Source organism: Acipenser ruthenus, chromosome 26 (assembly GCF_902713425.1).
Source record: "Acipenser ruthenus chromosome 26, fAciRut3.2 maternal haplotype, whole genome shotgun sequence".
NCBI classification, from domain to species: domain Eukaryota; kingdom Metazoa; phylum Chordata; class Actinopteri; order Acipenseriformes; family Acipenseridae; genus Acipenser; species Acipenser ruthenus.
This window is the reverse complement of record NC_081214.1, coordinates 21933441-21955996: the sequence shown is the minus strand read 5'-3', so window position 1 is coordinate 21955996 and position 22556 is coordinate 21933441. Positions and strand designations below refer to the sequence as shown.

The 22556-nt window shown below is 38.7% G+C and overlaps 1 protein-coding gene across 1 annotated transcript; it reads right to left on the bottom strand.

Annotated features, from left to right (window-relative positions):
- Positions 1-1486: 1486 nt before the first annotated feature.
- LOC131701729 (tyrosine-protein kinase BTK-like) lies at positions 1487-18778 on the bottom strand. Its single transcript, XM_059001428.1, has 18 exons — positions 18655-18778; positions 14218-14386; positions 13348-13452; positions 11812-11893; positions 11175-11300; positions 10311-10387; positions 9833-10026; positions 8947-9009; positions 7688-7742; positions 7409-7488; positions 6728-6855; positions 6251-6325; positions 5735-5906; positions 4944-5160; positions 4323-4387; positions 3982-4100; positions 3421-3578; positions 1487-2937 (listed from the first exon to the last, which is right to left on the bottom strand). The coding sequence occupies exons 2-18, from the start codon at positions 14356-14358 to the stop codon at positions 2860-2862; spliced, it is 1935 nt and encodes a 644-aa protein (XP_058857411.1). The 5' UTR covers positions 14359-14386; positions 18655-18778; the 3' UTR covers positions 1487-2859.
- Positions 18779-22556: the final 3778 nt, after the last annotated feature.

Genomic DNA, 22556 nt, shown 5'->3' with positions numbered 1-22556 from the left:
ATTATTATGTTTTGTGTTTACCAAGATACATATCTAGACCACAGAGGTCCCCGGGAGCAAACTGCAGAGCTGGATTTTATGACAGCATTTGGCAGCACTGTGGAATCCCCCTTCATTGTATCATCAACTACCTTTCTGTGGTTATTCTGATATTACCCCTAGATGGGTGCATTTTAACATGCTGTAAACATCGTGATACACGTGCAGTAACTGTATAATGTGCTGTTATTGTCTAATTAGTCTGTTTCAGTGTTGTTTTCTATGAAACACACTTAATAATGCCAAAACAATCGTCATGGACACTGATTTACAGCAGAAATATTCTCACGTCATGCGCCAGATATTAAACACCAAATTCTTGTAATAGACTGGTCCATAGTCCATGGTAATAGCATCTCTGTAGGGTATAGCTTAACTACAGTACCAGTAAATATATGTTCGAACTTTAATCTGATAAAAAAAAAAACATTTTGACCACCCAGCTTTATAAGCCATATGTTCTAGTGAAAAGAAAACACTAGCAATGGTTTACTAATTGTAAAATGAGGAAGACTACAGAGTTTAAAAAAAAAAAAGATCCAACGTGGTCTATGTTGTTGATAGTAAAAGCAAACAAAGAAAAAGGTTAACTGTTCACTGGTAAGAATATCCTTGTAGCCACACTGAATGCGGTCAGTATTATATGAATGAACAGCAGTGTTCAAAATGGCCCGAGAACACCCAAGCAAACACATTTCCCATCAGTTCCTTTTAGAAAACGAAATAAAGAGCTTTCATCACTATGGCTTTACAGCACATATGTAGTAACAGGAAGGTTGTCATAAGATGCACCAGGTTGCTTTCTGTGTAAAGTCCTCCCTGAGGCTAAAGCATTCTTTACAGCTCCTGGCTATAAAAACATTTCCTCTACCTACTGTTGCTGCCCCCTGATATATTCATCCCCTTACTCATATACAGCAGTGTGTTTGAGGTGGAATTGCACGAGTCTAGTGAAGCTGCAGTATTGTTATTTATATGTAGCTGTGTGCCTTTCACCTATGGAGGGCTGTAATCCAGTTTGAGTCACAAGTAAAATGAGTTAGTTGGTATCTCCCTAGTCCCTAGTGGCCATTTCCAAACTACGACACAATCTGGTACTATTAGGCACATAGGCAGTCTCTTATGCGGGTCTCTTGAGCTAGTGTATGAGGGGAAGCTCTCATGGTGCTTGATGGACAATGGTCTTTAACCGTTTCTTGTATGAAATATTAAAAGTAGCTGAAAACAAAATGTACATTTTTTTCCATTGCTTTATTGCTCATATGAGGTCATCATGCATTTGCATCTTCCATATGTCCCCTTATAAAGACTGGAAGAGAGTTTTTTTTATCTGTCCCTGTATGAATCCTGAAGTGAACCCCTGTCCTCTCTACAGAGAGAAAGCAAGTCAGTGCTGTCAGCGTGTTGCTTTTCAGCTCAGTTTAGCACAGTCTCTGAATGCCTTGAGAGTATTTTATACCATCTTTATTTACAGAATATTTAACATCAATTTAAACATTTTATGAGGTTTACAAATTACAAACATTTAACATACTGTACACATATGAAACTCACAATACATCCGAGGAACATTGTGTAGATAGTATATATAAAAAAACACATTTGTTGCAGAATTCAATATAGTCCTCTCTCTCTCTCTCTCTCTCTCTCTCTCTCTCTCTCTCTCTCTCTCTCTCTCTCTCTCTCTCTGTATCAAATGGTGCAAAATTAATTTTTTTTAAAGCAAATTATTCACATTTTCTGTATACCTACATTACCTTTCTTGTTTTGATTGTATATGTATATATATGTGTGTGTGTGTGTGTGTGTGTGTGTGTGTGTGTGTGTGTGTGTGTGTGTGTGTTAAATGTATCATTCAATTTCTGTTTATGTTTCGATCATTATTCACAAGGGGCAGCTTCTGAAAAATCGTTTTAAAGCTGTGGTGCTTTTATACATGCGCACAAGGGCTGTGCAACAAAACAAGGACATTATTTAGTGATTGAAAGGATCATAGTAATACAGTATTATACAAAACACACATAATAAGATATTAAACAGGTAAGAAATGTCACATAACATAACCAGGCAGCAAACAAATTAGACAATTGTAATATTCTGGCATAGAGATGGCATAAAGTAAAATAAATAACAAACAAAGTAAAGGTAAAAAGACAAAACTTTTTTTTAAGTGAACAGAATTTTTTGGTATTCTTTTTGTCTTTTGTAATAAACTTATTACATGTTATTCCTCACGTAGAGTATATTTGCATATGTAAATTTTACACCTATTAAAAAAAAAAAACAGTACTGAAGCTGAATGAATTCAGGGTTGCCAGGAAGCAGAACCAAACGTTCTAGAAATCAGCTTGGATCACGTAAAAAAAAAAAAAAACACCTTTCTATAGTGCTGGGTATCCACAGCTACAGTATTATAAAACAGACTATCTTCTACAAAGATGTACAGCAACATTGTAAAGCAACTTGTTTGGGGTTTTGAAATATTAAGTTCAACTGATACACCAGTATAACCACTAATCTGCCCTTAGTGGATGAATGAAACAGGCCTATATCATTTAGAAATAACACTTTGAACAAACACAGTGTTTCTGACATCAGCTGAGACTAATGGTGTAGCAGCTGGACCAGAGATTCTTGACATTTTTGAGGTTCTTATTTTAAATAAATATGTAGTATTCTGTAACACTTAAAAAATATCGCAATTAAAAATATTTTATTCACATGTATCCATCTGTGCCTCTCTATGTTGTGGACAATTCATTACTGTGGAAGTGTGTTAAAGTGTCTCAGGAAAACACCAACTGGTCTGGATCCCAGAATTCACTCCTCCTGGAGCTCATACAGGAGATCCTGGATGTAGGAGACAAGCACCTCAAAGGTAGGCCTATCCTCAGCTTTCTGGAAATAATGAGGAAAAACCAAATCAATCATTTTAACTGGAACAAATAGAAGGATTGTACATGCTTCCTTACAACTGGTATATGAGAATATGGAGGAAATCGGACCACTATTGAGGGATAATTTAAAATCTTATGGAGGGAATCTTTTCTGTATTATTGCTCAAAATTGATGGTAATTTTACCCGAATCAAAATTAAAAAAACCCTGCTCTGAGCTTTCAAGACCTTCCTATAAAATACTGTGCAGTCCACTCTGGATGCAATATAAAGAATACCTACATTTGTCTTCAAAGCAGCTAACATACACATTTCATTAAAAAATGTGGTTACCAGACAGCACTGTGTGTTAAGTTAAAGATCATAGAATCTATGAACACCCTGATGGGATGGTCCTTAAACACGAGCTGGTCAGCAGTAGAAAGTTTACTTCAACATCCAATTGCATGCATTTCTCATATCTTTGAATATAACAATGTAAAGACCTCATGCCAGCAGTCTTGCATGATTCTGTAGACCTTCTCGCTGGCCTGCTGGGGGCGGTACAGGCGATAGCCAGCCAAGAGTTTATCAATGATTTCTGTGTTATTGAAGCGCTCGAAGGGCATCTTCCCCAGGGTGTAGATCTCCCACATCAGGACCCCTATGGACAACACCACCTCATTACAACGAAAAGCACAATCCCAAACTCACCCATCTAGGCTTAATATGATGTAACTGAGTATGTTACCTGTAAAGTATGTCAAACTAATTAAGCTCATTCTAGAACAGAATAAAACAGTCACATGTTTTTGGGAATAGAACCCCACGAAAAATCTTCACTGGCCTTTCCAGTATTAGGGGCGGAACTAGGCCGGCATGCTGACTGGTTGCTTCTTACCACTGTGCACCTCTTTAAAAAGGTTATGGCTGCATAAAATAAGGACCTGTGACATGTAATACCTACTGATTAACTGTTAACTTTTGAGTTCGATCAGTATTATTGCACTGCTATCATTACTGGTGAAATAAGAAACAGCTTTTTGATTTTGAAGGTGAGCACTGACCAAAAGCCCAGATGTCCGATTTGCTGCTGAACTTGCAGTAGAGAAGGACCTCGGGAGGTGACCAGCGGACAGGGAACTTTGTCCCAGCTGAGCTGGTGTACTCATCATCCAGGACGTACCTGATTAAGAGGAGAGAGAAAGGAGGGGAGCAGCTTTACAGGACTGTCGGATGCACTGCATAATCCACTCCAGAGGGAGTTCTGGGTATACAAAACAAATAATACTCCACAGTTAAAAGTGGGATACACAATATCATTCATTCTGTACTATAGCAGTCTGTGTGATCATCACGTAACAATATACTGACAGTGTGCACATAAAAAAAATAAAAATGAATGTACCTGGACAGACCAAAGTCGGTCACTTTGATAGTCCCATAGTCATCCACCAAGCAGTTTCTGGCAGCCTACAAATGGACCATAACAAAGAGAACAGAGATAAAACTGGATACAAAGGAAATGCATGTAAAGAACAAACCGACAAGGAAATCGCTACCACTGTGGCTGTTTTTCTTTCATAGAGGTAAAGCACGCATAAGGCATTTTCTTTATTGTTTTTCTTTAAGTTTTATTGTACTTGCCAAAAGCAGAGAACTTTGTTAAATTCAACAATGTTCATCCTGCTTCAGCACGCAAAACAAAAGTCTGAAGTTGCATTGCTTTTTTTATTTGTTTGTTTGTTTGGCTATGTTCTCCTTCTTAACCAGATTCCATTTGATTTTTTATGAGCCTATGGTTACATGTATTTGTTACTGCCGATTTCTTTAAAACAACACAATACAATTCCCCCAGTGACCTTTGACACACTGCAATAATTTCTGAGTTTGGCCAAGTTTGGAAAAAAGCACTGAAACGCCGGCTAGCCGTGGGTGCCAAAGCCTGTAGCTCCAGGCAGTGCAAACGAGGCACAAATCTACTCCCAATGGAAACACTCGGTATTCCATGAGCACAAAAGCTTCTCACCAGGTCCCTGTGTATGTACTGCTGGGACTCGAGGTAGGCCATCCCCTCGCTGACGTCCTTGCACATCTCCAGCAGCTGTATGGGTTGGGGCCTCTTCAGGGTCTCCCGCAGGTAGGAGAGCAGGCAGCCGTTTGACAGGAACTCAGTCACAATGTAGATGGGCCTCTGCTTCGTGGAAACACCGTACAGCTGGACCAGATGGCGGTGACGAAGCTTCCTGATGGCCAATTCAAATGGAAATCTATTTATTTAACCAGGATGGGGCCCTTGATACACTTTTCATTGGGTCCTGGCAAGAAGTAACATTATAAAATCAATGGTCCAAGTCAGTATTTACTGGATCTGCAACCCTGGTCAGATTGAAAATAAATATTTCTGAGTGATTTAAAAAGACATTGTGAAGAGGCTGTTTCAATGCTTGAATGTAATGAATTCCAAAGTGACACTTTGGCCTAGATCGGATCTCAGTTTGGGGATTGTAAGTAGTCAAGAAAAGGGAACAGGCCTGTTTATAACAGGAATCCTCCAACCTCATCCTAGTTCAAAGATAAGATTTATTATTTCGTCTACAGGGAAGCTCCAATTGCCCCTTCGTTGTTTGGATTTGATAGGATTTCAGGTAGTTCCCGGGTTTGGAAGGATCGCCTATGAAGTCCCACACATACTATTACAGTCCCTGCCCGGGACAAACCTGGCAAAAGGAGAAACGTTATTCTTGGGTGTCTGTCTGTACATCTCTAGGTTACTGAGACCACCCCTTCATTGGGTCCTCAGTGGAAGGTGTAACTTACATCATGACCTTAGCTTCCTCAATGAAATCATCCTCTGACATGGAGCCTTCTTTGATCATCTTGATGGCCACGTCATGCTTGCCTTGCCACTTCCCATGCTTCACCACTCCAAACTGCCCATTGCCGAGCTCCCTTAGGAAGGTGAGGTGACGTGGGTCAATCTCCCATACCCCTACAGACACAAAAACAAGCACAATTCAAAACGCTGGGATCTGCTCTGCAGTCTTAATATAATGTCTCAATTTTTCAAGTTTTTTTTTTTACAGTGAAAAAGGAATGGGATATGAAGCTTTTCACATCCATAATTTGGGACCAGTTCAGTAGTGATTCAGTAGTTAAGACTGTAACTGAGAGTTAGTCATTTAGTTTGAAAATGTATCACTTAGTTCCAGCTGAGGATAAGCTATTCCTTGCTAACAGATAGTTACCCGCTCAGTCCTGGTCTGGCCTCCTTGTTTAGGACACTGATCTTCTGGGACATTGCTTAAATCTCCAAGAACAGGAGGGTGCACTTACCATATCCTAATCCAGCTGTAGAGGGTGCATGGCGCTGTCCAACTGCTGCAACATGCCTCAGTCTGCTTACCATCCCTGGAAACAAAACAACAAGTTTTTCCCCCGTTTCTGTTCGAGATCTCTTAAAACACCACTTCTTAGACAGACAGTGTGACTGTCTCCCTCTTGTGGCTGGAAACAATAACCACAATGGCTCATCACGAGTACTGTATCTGAATCAAATTCCAGTCTCTGTCACGTAAATACACCTGTTTGAATCATTCTGCTGCAATAGGCTTTCTGCTTTCCTTGAAGTCGCAATTGATTAAAATAATTCCAGTAAGTCTTAGCTACTGTGAATTAAAATAACATGGTAAGTTTCAGTATATAAAAGTTGCATTAGATTTTTTTTAAAAAAGCAACGTTATTTGAATCAGTAAATCAATACAAAAAAGCTGTCCGAATGTAGTCTGGGGTCTCTTAAACACGGTGCTGTACCTGCGGAGTTGTGTTGATGGTAGTGGATCAGTTCGGGGATGGTGCCAAAGCAGTGCTTCTCTGCCAGGTAAAACTGTCCGTCCTGCGTGGTGCAAATGTTATAATGTCTGCAATTCCCCCCAGCCTCCCTAGAAAACCAGAGTCTCTTGTTATTAAAGCAATAACCAGAACTCTACTTATCCCTGAGGAGCTTGATGTATTGAATGTGCTAAGCTTTACTGCAGTGTAATTGCATTCATTAATCAGAATTACTTAAATCCTAGTAGGTCTTACTGCATATTCAATAGCCATTGTTGGTACTGTGGTATCCCCTTCTAAAGGTTTACCACAGTACATTTGCACTGTAATCTAGCAGTCTTCCCATGGTTACACGATGCATTTCACTTTATTTTTTTACAATGGTTTGCCAAGTTTTTTTAAATATATTTTCCCATGCTGCTCTAGGCTTTACGATGTTTACTTATGCTTTATTACTCTATTCAAAACCAGTACTGTATATTCCTGAATCCCTCTCTCTCTTTGTGTCCTGTTGCTAAAGCTGATTTTAGTACATATAGTTTTTGCGGTTTGCTATCTATATATTTATTTACGTCTGTCTGTCTCTCTCTACTTCTGGTTATCTTTATCTGTTTGCTTGTCTCTTAAAAGAAATAAAGTAAGGAATATCATACATTGACTTACCCAGAAGCTTTACTGAACACAGAAACAGTGTATTTCCCAGCTTTACTGGAATCTCTGACTAAATATGCTCCTTCTTTGTTCTAATAAGAAAAAGAAAGGTGAAGATAAACACACATACAGAAAACTGTATCAGTGTCCAGTCTGCAGTGCAGACTAAACCACGTCTCACAGGTGCTTTGACTTGACAGCAACAGCTCAAAGCAAACCCCTCACTGAACAACACTCACAGCAATGCAAATGAACTTAAAATAAATGCCGCTCGCCGTTTCTAATACCTACCTCTTGTTTCAGAAGGTTTTCAGCCTGACTCCTGTTCATGCTTTTGCAATACCATCTAGCAAGTGAGAATACCAAAATCAAGAGGTTATGTAGAGTAGGACACATTATTCAGAGCTGAGCCTGGCATCTACAGCAAGTAAAGACTGTGTAGAACCATGATATTTAGGGTGCTGATAGGTATTAATAACTGACTTGAGTCATTCATTAAATATTGTTAGTATTTAAAGCATAGTGAAAAACAGTCATCAAGCACGTTTACAGATTCATATTAATTTAAGTGTTGTTTATAGATAGCTTATGTCTAGTCTATATTTGACTTGTGCGTTATCCGTTTATAGCTGACTGCTTTAGCAGGGCAATGTGTCACCAGAGCTCTGTGGTACCTGGGACTGGGCAAACCCAAGACAGAGCTAATATGACCTTGAGAAAAGAATTACAGCGGGGAAAGATTTCTCTCATTTGGCCTTGTATATATTTTTTGTCATCATGGCAGTGATATATTAAATATAAAGAATGTAATTCATATTCATCCACCACAGTAACTGAGAAAAAGAGACATTACAGATGTGTAGTACAGAAAGAAATGACCTACCAGCTGCTTTGAAATTGATACCCAAGGGACTAAAGGACAGGGTCAGTAAGAGGGGACTTTTGCATACAAGCGGTGTCCAAATATGAACTATTGAATATGAAAGTTGTTTCACTTTTAATGGAACTACCCTACACTATATTTGCAGACATATCTATTTACTTTTTTTACATCGGTACCCTATGTAGGCCCATTATGTATGTGAGCTCCATCTTTAAACAGGATCACCTTTTAATATTGATCACATCTAAACAGCACACTGAAGGCTGAAGTTGTTTAAAACTCACACTAAAAATGGCTGCAAACTAGAAGTAAGAAAAAACAAACAGTGGGCCTACACGCTGTAGGATTCAATACACACGTGTTATTAGCACATTGCTTTTCTAGAAGAAGATACAATTCAGGCTTCATACCAGCCTCTAAGTTAAATGCCAGGGGTGTTTATTGGTACCAGTAACTTTATATGGTGTGTTTTTTCTAATAAAAAAATAAATATATATATAAAAAAAACACGTGCAAATGACAATGTAGGATAAAAGCTAGCTTGTTTTTTTTTACTAGTGCAGTCAGCATTTTTCAAGTGCTGTGGCTTGTTTCTTAAAATAACTCTACTCTCTTACTCGGTAGACCTTATCATACAGTACTAAACCAAAACCGACTTCATACTTACTCATACTTTTCAAGCTCATTCCTAGCTTCTTCCACATAGTTACTAGGTATGTAACCTTCTTGCCTGCAAAATAATAATAATAAAGCAGGTGTAAATTGTGAAAGTGTCATTTGTATGCTATAGGGTAGACATACAGTTTGTCGGTTATTGTTAGCATACCATATGCAAACCTCAGCGTGTGATCATGCAAATTCAAACCGTTATTTATAGATACTGTTTGCATATACTATGACAATCATTTTTAACCCTTAAACAGTATTGAATTGTGAAACCTTGTTATGCAGAATGAAGTAGCCTACAAAACAGCAAGAGAATTCAGTAAACAGACAGCGGGAACCCCCTTGTTCCAGTTATTGTAATAATTCTGTTAAATGATCAATATGAAGGCGTGCAGCATTAACAACTACATTTTTACACCCCTACATAGATTTACTAAGCATTTAAATCTGTGTTATATATATATTTTGTTAGATTATTTAAAAATGTGCTGAGAACCAAATGGTTAATATAGCTGACCAGTAGTTTGCTGACTATCCCTTTACATGACTCTGTCTTTCCCTTTAACCTTCCTTCCTCGTTTCTGTAACTCTTTCTGTTCTTTTTTTCCCCCTGTCCTCTTCAGGTTATTTCCTTCTCGTTCCCTGTGCTGCTGGTAGCAGCATGTTTGCACAGTTCTGTAGAGCTGTCCAGCCTTTGTGGTTAAAGACCTGTACCTGGGAGTCTTTAAAGAATCGTACACATTTTTTAAATCTTTTTAAAAAGAATACAAAAGATGAAACATGTATTACTCATACTACATTGGAAATTGAAAATATGTTTTCATTCTGCATGGGATAAATGGAAAGCTAAATGCCTTTAGAGAGGGCATCTAAACGGTTTGTCTCACCCGTGTCTGTCTCTGGCTTTCCACCAGTTAGCGTCGGACATATCCAGTACGGTGTACTCCTCCCCTTTGGTCAGCGGCAAGTCCTGTGGGTTTGTGGGAGTATAGTCGTACATCGCCGTCACCGTCTTTTCTGAAGAGGGGGGCGGTGCAGGAGAGGGGGTGGGCTGGGGAGGGAGGGGCCTTGATGCCTTCTCCTGGGCAGAGGGTTGAAGACATAAGAGGCTCTGCAGTGAAGCTTGCTCCACAATTACAAAACGCCAAACTGCTCCCTTTTAACCCAAGGTTGCATTGCATGAGCTAAAGCAGCATAAATGGTCAAAATTGCATGTCCGAACTGAGGCTTATTTCCATTTGTCCTGTTGGAGTGTCCAGCATACTGAACCAGAAACTAGTATGGTCTCTGGACCTCCTAATGACATGAGCGGTGTGAAGGCGCAGTTCAGCATACACTAAACCTACAGTTCATGCTGTTCAGTACCTGTCTGACACATGCCTCTCCTTCCTTTGGAGTTGGGGGTAGAGGCTTCCTTGATTTCCGACGAGATCCTGAGAATTCTATGAAAAACGATTGACATTAGGGAATGGGCATTAGTGACTCGTATTGTAGTATGACATACTTATTTATTAGAAGTGTAGAAGGAGCAAATACATTATGTACATATGTAATAATAATTGATTCACATAAACTACCCTTAAAATACATGAAAAGTACTTTCATATTATATAATATTTTGTTTATTTAGCAGACACCTTTATCCAAGACGACTTACAGAGTCTAGGGTGTGTGAACTATGCATCAGCTGCAGAGTCACTTACAATTACGTCTCACCCGAAAGACGGAGCACAAGGAGGTTAAGTGACTTGCTCAGGGTCACACAGTGAGTCAGTGGCTGAGCTGGGATTTGAACCAGGGACCTCCTGGTTACAAGCCCTTTTCTTTAACCACTGGACCACACAGCCTCCTATAATATCCAGCTGTTAATAATGCAGGGTATCCACAAAACCACCTCAATACTGTAATCTGCTTTACTTCCCCAGTGGTGAAAACATAACAGCTGAAGCAGCAGGCAACTCCACACATAAGGAATTTCCTGACTTTGAGAGCTCTTAAGAACGCCGCTATTTTAAAATCACTGCTATTGCACGAGGAAGTGGCTGCAATGCAGGGGTTGCTTAGTGCTTTAGTTAATAGTGGTCAGTGGGGATGCAATTTGTTTTTAATTCAGGCATTGAAGCGGAAGAAAGGCTGTGCAGGATGTCAGTTCTATTCCTTATGAGACATACAGGCCCCCTCAGCAGTGTGTACTGTCTAAAGCACCTGCTGGGACTGTCCTGCACTCACCGGTTTTGGTCTCAATCACTCTGCACCCCAAGGCTTGCTTTACTTCTTGATGACAGCACAGCCACTGGCCATCTACCCAGAAGCATGGATGATATTTCTGAGCCAGGTCTTTATTGTGTGTCACAACTGCAAACAAATACATGCAGTAAGCAAATAAATACACAAATACATGCAAATCTGTAATTTACAGATATGTTAGGCTAAAACTGCTGATGTCATAACATGTTTTATTCTTGTGTGTGTGTGTGTGTGTGTGTGTGTGTGTGTGTGTGTGTAAAATGGCAGTACTTGGACAGATAGTTAACAGTTGCCTAATTACCTTGTGGTTCTATTGCATAATTGCAGCTCCTGTTAGGAGATTATGAAACTGATGACATTATGGCTCAAACAGAGAGTCATCTTATGATAAACTAAAGGGCAGCTTGAGCCAAAATGGCAGACACCAGGGTGCAGTTTCTTCACTTTCTGTACGATACCAGACTTTTCTGTTATTGCCTGGTGTTTATGGGTGAGGGTTGTGAGTGTAAAGGAAGGAGGTGTCTGTTGTACTGGAATACCTTACAGTACCCAGTTTAGAGCTAACATTGTTATAATCCACTAACATTGCACCAAACGACACAAGGAAGAAACATCTCACGTTGTTTCAGCTTATGGATCCATTGCTTTCGAATATCAGCCGTTTTGGCAAAAATGTAGAGTGGACCTTCGTCATAGACAACCTGCAAGAGGGAAAGGATGGCTGGCAATTGTGAGCTTTGCAGAAGGTATTGTGAGTCCATGCTTTAAGTAATTGCTCCCCGAGCATCACACTTCAGCTAGCACAGGTGTACAAAATATCTTATTCTGGCTCTGCCAGAAGTGCATAAGTGCGTGTGCTTGTTTCTTGTGTGTGCATGGGGGAAGGTTGTGATAACTCTAATTTCCTTTCTGTTTACACGGCTCACTAATTCCTCCCTCCTCTTCTTTTTTTTTCATATCTGATACGACACCAAATGCTATTTTAATTATTATTTGTTGTTGTTCAAGCTTTGTAAATTAGCAGTAAAACTACTCACAGCCTTAAGAACCAACACCCAAGCACCCAAGTTATCTTGTACTGTAGTCGTTTAGCAATAAGGACTTGACTTCCTTTTATAATAAATTGGTGCAAACCCTGCACTGGAGCAAAGTAAATCTGTCCTCCGTCTAAGAGGCAGAAACTGAAAGCTTGTTTTTGTTTTCTCTCCAGGCACCCATGCTTTGATTAGAGGGCTGCTCTATTTCAGTTCAAACACCTGCTGAACAGTCACAACAGCCTCAGCCCAGAAACTAAAATGAATGGGGGCTGATTCTCACTTCTCTTATTTCCTACTTCAGCCATGAGCTGTTAAATCTGTATTTCTGAAGAAACAGAGAGTTTGAAATGTTAAACTCTGCACTCCTTGCCAGACCAGACCTGGGGTAACTGACCAAATTCACGAGGAAAACATTTAAATTAACCAGGATGCTGGCTTACCTAAAGCATGACAAGTGGGATTACAGAGTCATACCCTGACGTGTTTAATGGTTACAAGAACACTACAAGAGCCAGCATGGTATAAAAAAGTGTGGTACAGTTAAGCTAACATTATGAACCGCAGATACGGACCGCCTCTGTCTGATTACACATCCTTAAACTGTGGAAACATGTTTTTCTGTGAACTTCCTAATTCTTGTTAATTCATTTTCTGAGAATGTGCTCCAGTTTCACAGCTAATATAAAACAGCATTATTTTCATGTATATCAAATGATAATAGTAATACTAATAATACTAGTGTATTTCCCAATTCAGCATATATAAAGTTGCTACATGACAGATCTAGCACAGACTGAGCAAATCTTAAAGAAATAACACAATAACACATTATAAATATGCAATGAAAAGGAAATTGACTTGGAAGGATAGAGCTATAAAAGTTATTGCACAAAGACGTCACACTGTCCATTCAGGGGCACAGATTAAATAAGCAGATACGAGGTAAGTCAAATATATCAAGGGGAATGAAACCAGAAGAAACCAGACCAATAGTAAAGGGACATAAACAGCAGAGACAGACACAATTGCAATTGCATAAAATCTGGTTTAAATAAGACATTTAAGCACAAATGAACACAGTTTAAATGAGCAAGACTACCTGTTTCCGGCACAATTACCTGGAAAGGAAACATTTTGTCAGAATTGGCGTTCTCCTCTGGCACCACGGTTTCTACATATTTGATTTTGTCAATATCCACTGACCCCTTCAGACCTTTCTTTTTCTAAACAAAACATATACATAAATATTATTAGTAATACAAAAATAGATTACAGAAACCAAGTTACCAGTTGTACTCACTAATTTCAAGTGTTAAACATAGCTAAAATGCGATACTGTGTATTTTTGATTGGTTACATATTTGTGTTATTTATTTTTTTTGTTATTTTTGTTATTAACATTTCCCTTTAAAAAAGAAAGTGACACAAACCTTACACTGGGGCAAAGTCTGTGTGTCACCAGTCTGGCTTCTAAGCTATTGTTAACGCTTCTGAATCAGATGTGTCATAATCGACCAGTCATAATCTTCCTTGAGGTTTAAATAAGTCAGGGAGGAGGGATTGAAAGGAGAAGCAGGGCTTCATGACCCTTGCCTTGAATCTCAGTCTAGGCTGGAAACCATAATCCCTTGGTCAGGAGGAACACTATACAAAGTCACCAAAGAACTGACCCATCAGCAAAGCTGGTAGAAAACTTTAAAACACATTGGCGTCTATCTAACTGCTGGGAACAATTGTGGATCCAAACATTGTAATTGAATATTAAAATATTACCCTCCCTGGCATGTTTCATATTGTTACAGATAGATATACACTGCTCCCAGGCACTGATAACATTGATACATAGATGGTCGTATAGTACTGATCTAAACTGTGGTATTTAGATCTGCTACTGGTTAGATCATTTGAATGGACCCCATTGAATTATATCCAACAGCGAGCCACTGTGACACCAGAAGAAAGTAGGGCATTTTGAAATGCAGACATACCCCTTTCTCATTATCATAGTCATAATAGGAGATCTTGTCAGTTGTCAGAACAAACAGCCTTTCCTTATAGTTCAGCGGCGATGTTTTCTTCTTTTGCTGGGATCGTTTGAGGAAAATGTCTTCCAATATGGAGGTACTCATTGTCCAATCCTACAGCTCTTGGGTCCACCTGACATGACAGCATACAAGCCCATTAGTCAACACAGAAGGAAGGGAAGCATGTGATCAGATTACTGTTTAACAGGGTAAAAATAAAACAGGTTATTGGGTGTAAAACAGAAAGCTGGATCAGTCGTGGGATCGGAGGACGCCCACTGAACATTTTTTCTGAGCTGTGTGGGGAATTGCTGTGGTGGGGGGGGGGGGGGGGAATGATTGGACATTCCAAACTGGGGATAAAATCAGGGGCACACTAAATAAAAAATAAAATCTAAAAATTCACAGGAGCCCGGCTCTGTTGCTTAACCACAATGCAAAAGTGTGCAAGGTTGTTGGTTCATGCCTAGCCCTGTTACAACAGCAATCAATTTAGTAATACAGTATGCCACACAACTGTGATAAAAAAAAAACACATTTGTGTCCCTCTGATTTTATCTTAATATATGAGCTGCATCTGTTCATCATATAAGTGCATCAGCATAAACCCACAGAACCCTGGCGCAGAGGCAGTGCTTCAGATTACATACACATTTGTATTACTAATTGAACCCAAGGCTTTACAAAGTAAAGAAGGACACAGAAGTGCATATAGATTTAGTTGTGCTTGTATTTTGCTGTCTCCCATATTCAACTGCACACTGTAGCAATGCTGTTTCTTAACAGGAGTTATCAGCTACACTGGTTCATTTTCACACAACACAAGGTCTCGTGTTACAGAACTATCGGAATCTCTTTGCAACAACATTCATCAACATTCACAAAGCATTTGATTCATTATTCCATTCATTCATAAACTCAGTTGCGCAAATATACTTTCCTTTGTTATTTAACTAACTTAACCCATTAACTGAGTCTTCAACAGACTTCTCAACTGGCAGCATATCTGAGCAATGCTATGATTAAAAATGAAAGTACAGATACGGGCTACTGATTTGCATGCCACTGCTGTATTAATAAAAAAAACAACTGTTGAATAAGCTTTCCTAATTTGTATCCACCTGTCCCATTTTACCATGGCAACCTGATTTCAAAGCTATATAATGTGCATTAATACGCTTTTACAACAGTATGCTTGACTACACTTTGTGATAAGAGTCACATTTTGCCCACTGAGTGATTAATACCCCCTGTTAAAAATGAAGTCATGTGATTTATTTATCTGCACTCCCAACTCCCATGTTTTTTTCTTATCTATTATCGCCTGCTGTGGCACTTTTGCAGGTTGTGGGTTTGATTTTCTCCATTATGACGCAAATACAGACTGTGTGGGAGAATCTGGTTTCCAAACTAGTTGATCAGGAAACCTGGTCTCCCTTACCGCAGTGGAACATTGGACTCAATTACCACAGGTGAACCCCTTCATAATATCTTCCACTTTCACGAAATCATGAATAAGTAGTTTTTGATGGTTCAAATTTAGTTTTTTATGCATATTAATACTATCCTGTGTTGTACTGTAGTCATATTCTAGAGTATATATTCTACTATATAGCATACACTCCAACATTTGACAGTTGAAAATAGGTACACTATATTATTATTATTATTATTATTATCAGAAGGTTAGAGCAAATTTAAGGTAGAAGAGCACAAAGTCTGTTTTAAAATAGGTATGTTTTATGACGGGTTATATCACAATAAAGCACAGTCACTTTCAACCTAGTACTCAGGACAGTGGATTTCAAAATGGTGCACACCACTATCAAGTTGTGAGGATCTGGTAGCAAAATAACACAGCCAGTATTATACCAGCCAAATCGGTACAGTTGGAGGGTATGATATATTTATAGTTAGAATCTGCTGAAACACAACTGTGAAAAAGCACACTAGATACATAATGTCATAAGAATCTGAACAGCACATAGAAAACAGAAAGTTGCTGATATCCCTTATTAAACAGCAGTCATGTTGACCTTATATCTGAACATTAGGGGATATTCCCCAGGTATTGTAGTTGAAAACCCTCTACTGCTTGATCTCAACAGAACTGCATTTTATCTTTGCAAGTAATAGCTAATATAATGATAAAAAGAGAGCTGTCCGTACCTGTTGTCAGAGTCCATTATCAATGCTGCAAAAAGAAAACTATTTTAAACCCCTAACCATTTCCTGCCTTCTTTACAAACCATTTATCACCCAGTTTCACACTATTAAAGCACTCACACACTCAAGTGTTACCCCTAGCACATTTGCAAATACTCCCTGCACGCTATATTCTACAAAACTGCCTGCTGGATGTGTTTCAACACATGTTAGTCAGAAAGACTGATGGCTGAAGTGCTGCTAAAATTGGGTATATTAGGGTAATGTTTTGCTATTTTAAAAAAGTTACGTCCCTTGTAGAAAAAAGGTTAATTTTTTCCACAGAAATTTAAAATGCAGTCTTCCAATGTAGTTGCATGAGAACTGGATTGCGGTTTCAGTCTGAAAAAAAGGCACAGCTTAAATTTCTTAATGTGCTCTTCCTGTGATGAATTGATAGCTTGGGTCATACTACTATTTAGTTTTTGAGTCTGATATGTTGGATTAAGGTTCGACCTGAAGTGCCAGTATGACCCATTGGCTTGCGGTTAAGTCATAGGGTTAGGCCATTTTAATTATCCACTATGAATCCCAAAACCATATTTCTGTTTGTGATCCTAACAAATATATAGAAACAATAGTCAATTTGTCACACTGTAGCTATTTAAGTATAGTTAAAGCGGGCAAAGACATGTGTTTAATCTATCAACCCAAAGACAGCAGCAGCGTACAACTGAGCAAAGTACACACAATGATACATTGAAGCAGGGAACAGTCATCTTGGTTTCCTCCTGTTGCATTGTGGGAGCTGTAGTTTATCTGCAGTGTACCAAGACACAATTAACTCTATCAAGCAGTCCCATGTTGGCCCTATATTGACACAGAGCTGTGTGACACACTGTTTTTTCTATTACTTAAATACATATTTCTGTTTTTATATTTTAAGACTTTGGGAAACGTTTATAAACTTGTCTTCCAGCTACTGCAGGCTATTGTTTATATGCTATTGGATCTAGTTGCATGAAAATGTAAAAGGGCTGATTTAATTCGTAGTCCTTGTGTACAAGGCAAATACTAGACTACACTCACACAACTTTACTGTAAAAAATGAATACAGAGCTCTGTACCAAAGGAAACAAGCACAATTTTATTTGCATACACACACAGAAATGCTCTGTGTTGCAGATCTGTATATTCTTATCTCCTGACAGTCCCTTGGGTGTTTCAGGTTTGTGTTACCCAATATTAAGGCATAGTAATTACAGTAAGATTTTAACATCAACTGCAAAAGTGAAGCAGTGTCTGTTCTATCAATTCTGTGTTAATTCCAAGATGCATCCCTAATATAGTGCATATAAAGAGTTTCCTGATGAAAATGAGATGAGCAGGGTTTTTTTGCATGTCACTGTGGTAAGTGCATGCAAGAGGAGGCTAACCACGGATGTAGCAACTGTGTCCTTATGCCTTCAACAATGAAAGATCTTATTACTTACTGTGCTGCATCAGCTCCAAGCACACACAGAACTCCTGACAGGATCTTATCCCAGCTTCTATCAAATTATATCATTCCTATTTGCATGGAGCCACTGGTACTGAACAATTTGTAACAGAGTTGCTAGGGTCAGATCACCCAAAATTAAGAAATTATATACTATATTTTCAATGTTTTCTAGAGCTCTGCCAGGTGAGTCTCTGAGAGCCAGCTGGACGGACGCAGTCGAATGTCATGAGATAAATTCAGCTCTATTTATTCAAAATCTCCACAGTGTTAGCCAAACGACCCAGAGATTTACCAGATTGTCTGTATGGCTATAAAAATAGAAATCAACTCACAAATGGATTTTTTTATGTTTGTAATATACTGTTTTATCCTTTTCTTTTTACAGAAGTGGCTGGATTTATTTTTGAATGCCACCAGAAGCTGTTGTTCTGCATTTTGCAGAGTCAAGGGGAGGAGTTTCTGAGGGGAATACTGAGGCAACAACAAAACCCCTTCAATAGCACTTAATAGTGACCACAAATAAATAAATAAATAAATAACAATACTTCTAATAATACAAAATTATTAAAAGCGCATGCTACTTGATGCAAATTGTAAAAATTCTTGCATCATGATAACTCTTCCAAACAGAGGACCTGCTTTCTTGCTGCAGTGCACTAATGAGGGCTCCGAACACCACACTGGATAGACTGCCTACTCTACATTAGGTACCCTGAGACTCCCTAGTGCCAGGATTGAAAAGGAGCTGCACTTACCTCCACGCTCCTCGAATCCAGCCCACAAGACACCTTTCCGCAAACAAATAAGCGCTGCTCCGTTTTATGGATATAACTAATTTAGCTGCTCGAAGCTGGCTGTGTCATGCCTTCACTGTGTCTGTTAGCAAAGTGATAACGCACCCCTCCCCCACCCTTTAAATAGGAACTTTTTTTTCTTCTTTACACAGTTCCCTTTTAGCTTCCTGGATAAGGCTGTTATTTGTTGCTACAGTTTTGCATAAAGGATGTTATTGCCTCAGTAGACTCACTAGGTTTACAGTGTTGCTCTTGTTCCAGATTGTGGCAGACCAAAAACAAACAAAAACAATAATTCTGGCATTTACTTAAAGATAAGCAGAGTAAGGATTCATGCTTAAATTCAGAAAGGATATGGTTTTATTCCGTGTAGAGGACATTTATAGCATTTTAAATACTTCCATAAATATTATCACAGGGGGTGAAACTGCCTCCACCCCAACCACACCTACTTTTCTGTCATTAACCAACCAGCCAGGAGAAAGAGCTAGAAGTGCAAGCCAGGTATACTGAGTGTGTTCTTTAACCTCTTATGGGAGCAAATACGTAATAAAAACATGATTGTGTTCTAACGTGTATCTCTATACACGCAACATATGAGAACTGCAGAGTGAATGAAAGGGCACAACAGGTAAGACTTGTGGAATTATTCATTTAGCTATGCCCAGGGGTTCATTCGTAAACATACAGGTACCAGATCTTATCATTACGGAACAGGGACAGCATTTTTGTTTCAAGACTTAATGCACTGCCCTTGATTTGCAGTAGCTTCCATATTTGCTTCCAGTTCTCAAGGGCTTGTTGGTTTCATGCCTTATTATTGGTTGTCAGTCGCTGCATGCCAGCCTTTGCCCAGTCGTGTTTTAATATAATCTTCTTGTTTGAACTATACCCATGGCAGGACGAGTAATCTGGTGAACAGGAGAGACAAGCTCTATTTGTTTGGTGTTTCGCTGTTTGGGTTGTGAAGAAAACTAGTAATTATCTTACTCATTGATGCTGCATCCTAAAATATATCATTACAGGACACATTTTCCTATACAGTTCATTATTCGGAAACTGCATCATTCTCGCCTGTCAGACAAAAAGAAAAAAGAAAAGTGTGCGATCCGGCACAAATGAACCCCTGGCTATACCCCTTTAAATGAGCTCTAACCAACATTTTCTTACCTCAGATTAGATTAGCAGCATTACCACTGGCCCACCACATCTCACATGCTAAAAAACTTTAATTTGATACACATACTTTTCAAAACCACAAAGATCAAAAATGAATTAAGCTGTTCCTTGATGGTATCCAATCACTTCCTGTGCAATAGGTCACATGACTGCAGACACAAGCTACCACACAGGAAGTGATTTCATACCAGGGAGTAGCAGCAACTTCTACTTCTTCATTTTTTGTTCTTTATGAAATCCACAGCAGCAACCTCTACTGCTACAAATTCAGCAATATAAACTGCATTACTTGCATGTACAGTAAGTGAGACTCAAACTGAACAAAATGCAGCATATCAGGATATGCACATATAGAGCATGATACAGCAGCATGTACACATGCAGAGCTGAACCCACAAGCAGCCCAAGACCAAGCGACAACACTTCAGTGCCAATATATGTTGCCACAGTTCCTTATAATAAAAGTTGTCCCTATTTTATGTACAGATACATACTTTATATATTTTATTATCCATATCTCTCTCTCTCTCTCTCTCTCTCTCTCTCTCTCTCTCTCTCTCTCTCCATGGTACTTTTCTTTTACACATGTAACACAGACAGTAGCCCTAGTGAAAGCTGATTCTGCTGAATCATTTTCCTTATAAATATGCAGCATGGTTTTTCGGTTCCTTGTGCCATGTTCACAGTACAAGGAACTAACAACAATGATTGCTGCAAAAACAAATGTGAAAATCTGTGATGTAGAAATGTACCACAGTAAATGTTACAATGCTTTACCACTGCGATGATACCTCACTTTACAATGCTTTACCACTGTGATGATACCTTACTTTACAATGCTTTACCACTGTGATGATACCTTACTTTACAATGCTTTACCACTGTGATGATACCTTACTTTACAATGCTTTACCACTGTGATGATACCTTACTTTACAATGCTTTACCACTGTGATGATACCTTACTTTACAATGCTTTACCACTGCGATGATACCTTACTTTACAATGCTTTACCACTGCGATGATACCTCACTTTACAATGCTTTACCACTGTGATGATACCGTACTTTACAATGCTTTACCACTGTGATGATACCTTACTTTACAATGCTTTACCACTGCGATGATACCTTACTTTACAATGCTTTTACCAAAGCACCCCCCAGTAAATGCAATCAATTCTGCTAAACGTCCAGTTTTTGCCTCCACAGTTCCAGCATATTTTCTTTCCAGTTATCAGGCTGTTGTGTTAACTGTAGTTTTGCATCATATGACAATGATCATCTTGAGACATTCATTGTCATATGTCATATGTTTGCATGTATTTTACCATAATTCTGACTGGTTTCTCATTTCAATTTTTTTTTTTTAAGTCTGTGTCAAAAATCATAGGAAAGCGCTTTCTTTAAATATGTCACACAGTCACATACCCAGCTGTGCTTCACTTAGGTCCTGGTGCTACACGACTGTTTTCGTGGTTCTGACACTAAATACACATTGTTGTGATACTAAACTGTCCTAAACTTATCCCCTAAGGTCGCGAAGATTGGCATTGGAAATAAAATAAGGAAATAATAAAGATTATTCCTGCCCAATCCTCTGCGAGAGCCTATTTTTGTAGATGTTTTGTAGATTTTTAACTTCTGCATTCCTGAGTGTCCATGGCTGGGCGCTCGCAGGCACAAGCAAACACTGTGCAACTGTTCACCGAATTATCAATGAGTCAATACAACAGCGTTCCAACCTTTGGTTGCTGTAAGGTGATTCTGTACCAAGCACCACGCACATGTTGTAGACTGTTATCAACTTACATGCCACATGATTAATGAATACCCCAGCCATCTATCTTAATATTCCTCAATTAACCAATCAATCAATAAATGAATACATTAATTTCACTGAATATATACTATGCGAGACATCTCTAATACTAAATCAAATAATATGTATCTTCTATTGCGCTTCAGTAATACTGGTTGTCGCGGTATACAGACAGTTCTACTTTAATGAAAGGGTGGCAGCTCGAATCGCTGATGTGACTCATTGCTAACAACTACTGGTCATAAAACAGAACACACATATTTATTTTATTTCTAAATGGAGTTGTAGCTCCCTGTATCATTTAAATAACAAACCGTCTTTCCACAACATATCATACGCTTTTTCCAAATCAGTAAAGACCGCTGTTAAAGTCTCTTTATTACCAAAAGCTTATATCTGACTCCAATCTTATTACTTGATCTATAGTACTTCTGTTTTTCCTAAAAGCACTCTGTACTTCAGATAATAACATTTTTTTTTCTAAAAAGAAGTTTAGCCTTCTATTTATCATCCTCTCCATTATTTTACACATGTTGGATGTCAAAGCAATCGGTCTGCATGATTGATAGTGGTGAAGAAAGGTCTTTCCCCGGATTCCCTATTGGTAGAATAATTCCAGTCTTTTCCTTCATTCGAAATATCATTATATAACCTTAGTATGATTTTAACGCATCTTCTTACATATATTTAAACATGACGCTACATATTCTATCTTTGGTGCTGTATTTTAGTCGTAATTGAATATTTCAATTCCACCATACTGAATTGTTCATTAATTGGTACACGTTAATCGATATATTCTTTAACAATCTAACTTATATATATATGCATAAATTCCTCCTCGACAGAAGGGGGTGCTGTT

Bases quoted from the DNA above. Each gene is read 5' to 3' on its own strand.
- LOC131701729 (XM_059001428.1), bottom strand. From the start codon at position 14,358: ATGAGTACCTCCATATTGGAAGACATTTTCCTCAAACGATCCCAGCAA. The intron at 5,161-5,734 runs GTAAGTTACACC...ATTGGCCATCAG, and splicing joins GAGGAAGCTAAGGTCATGAT to GAAGCTTCGTCACCGCCATC. The intron at 4,388-4,943 runs GTGAGAAGCTTT...GTCCATTTGTAG, and splicing joins AGTACATACACAGGGACCTG to GCTGCCAGAAACTGCTTGGT.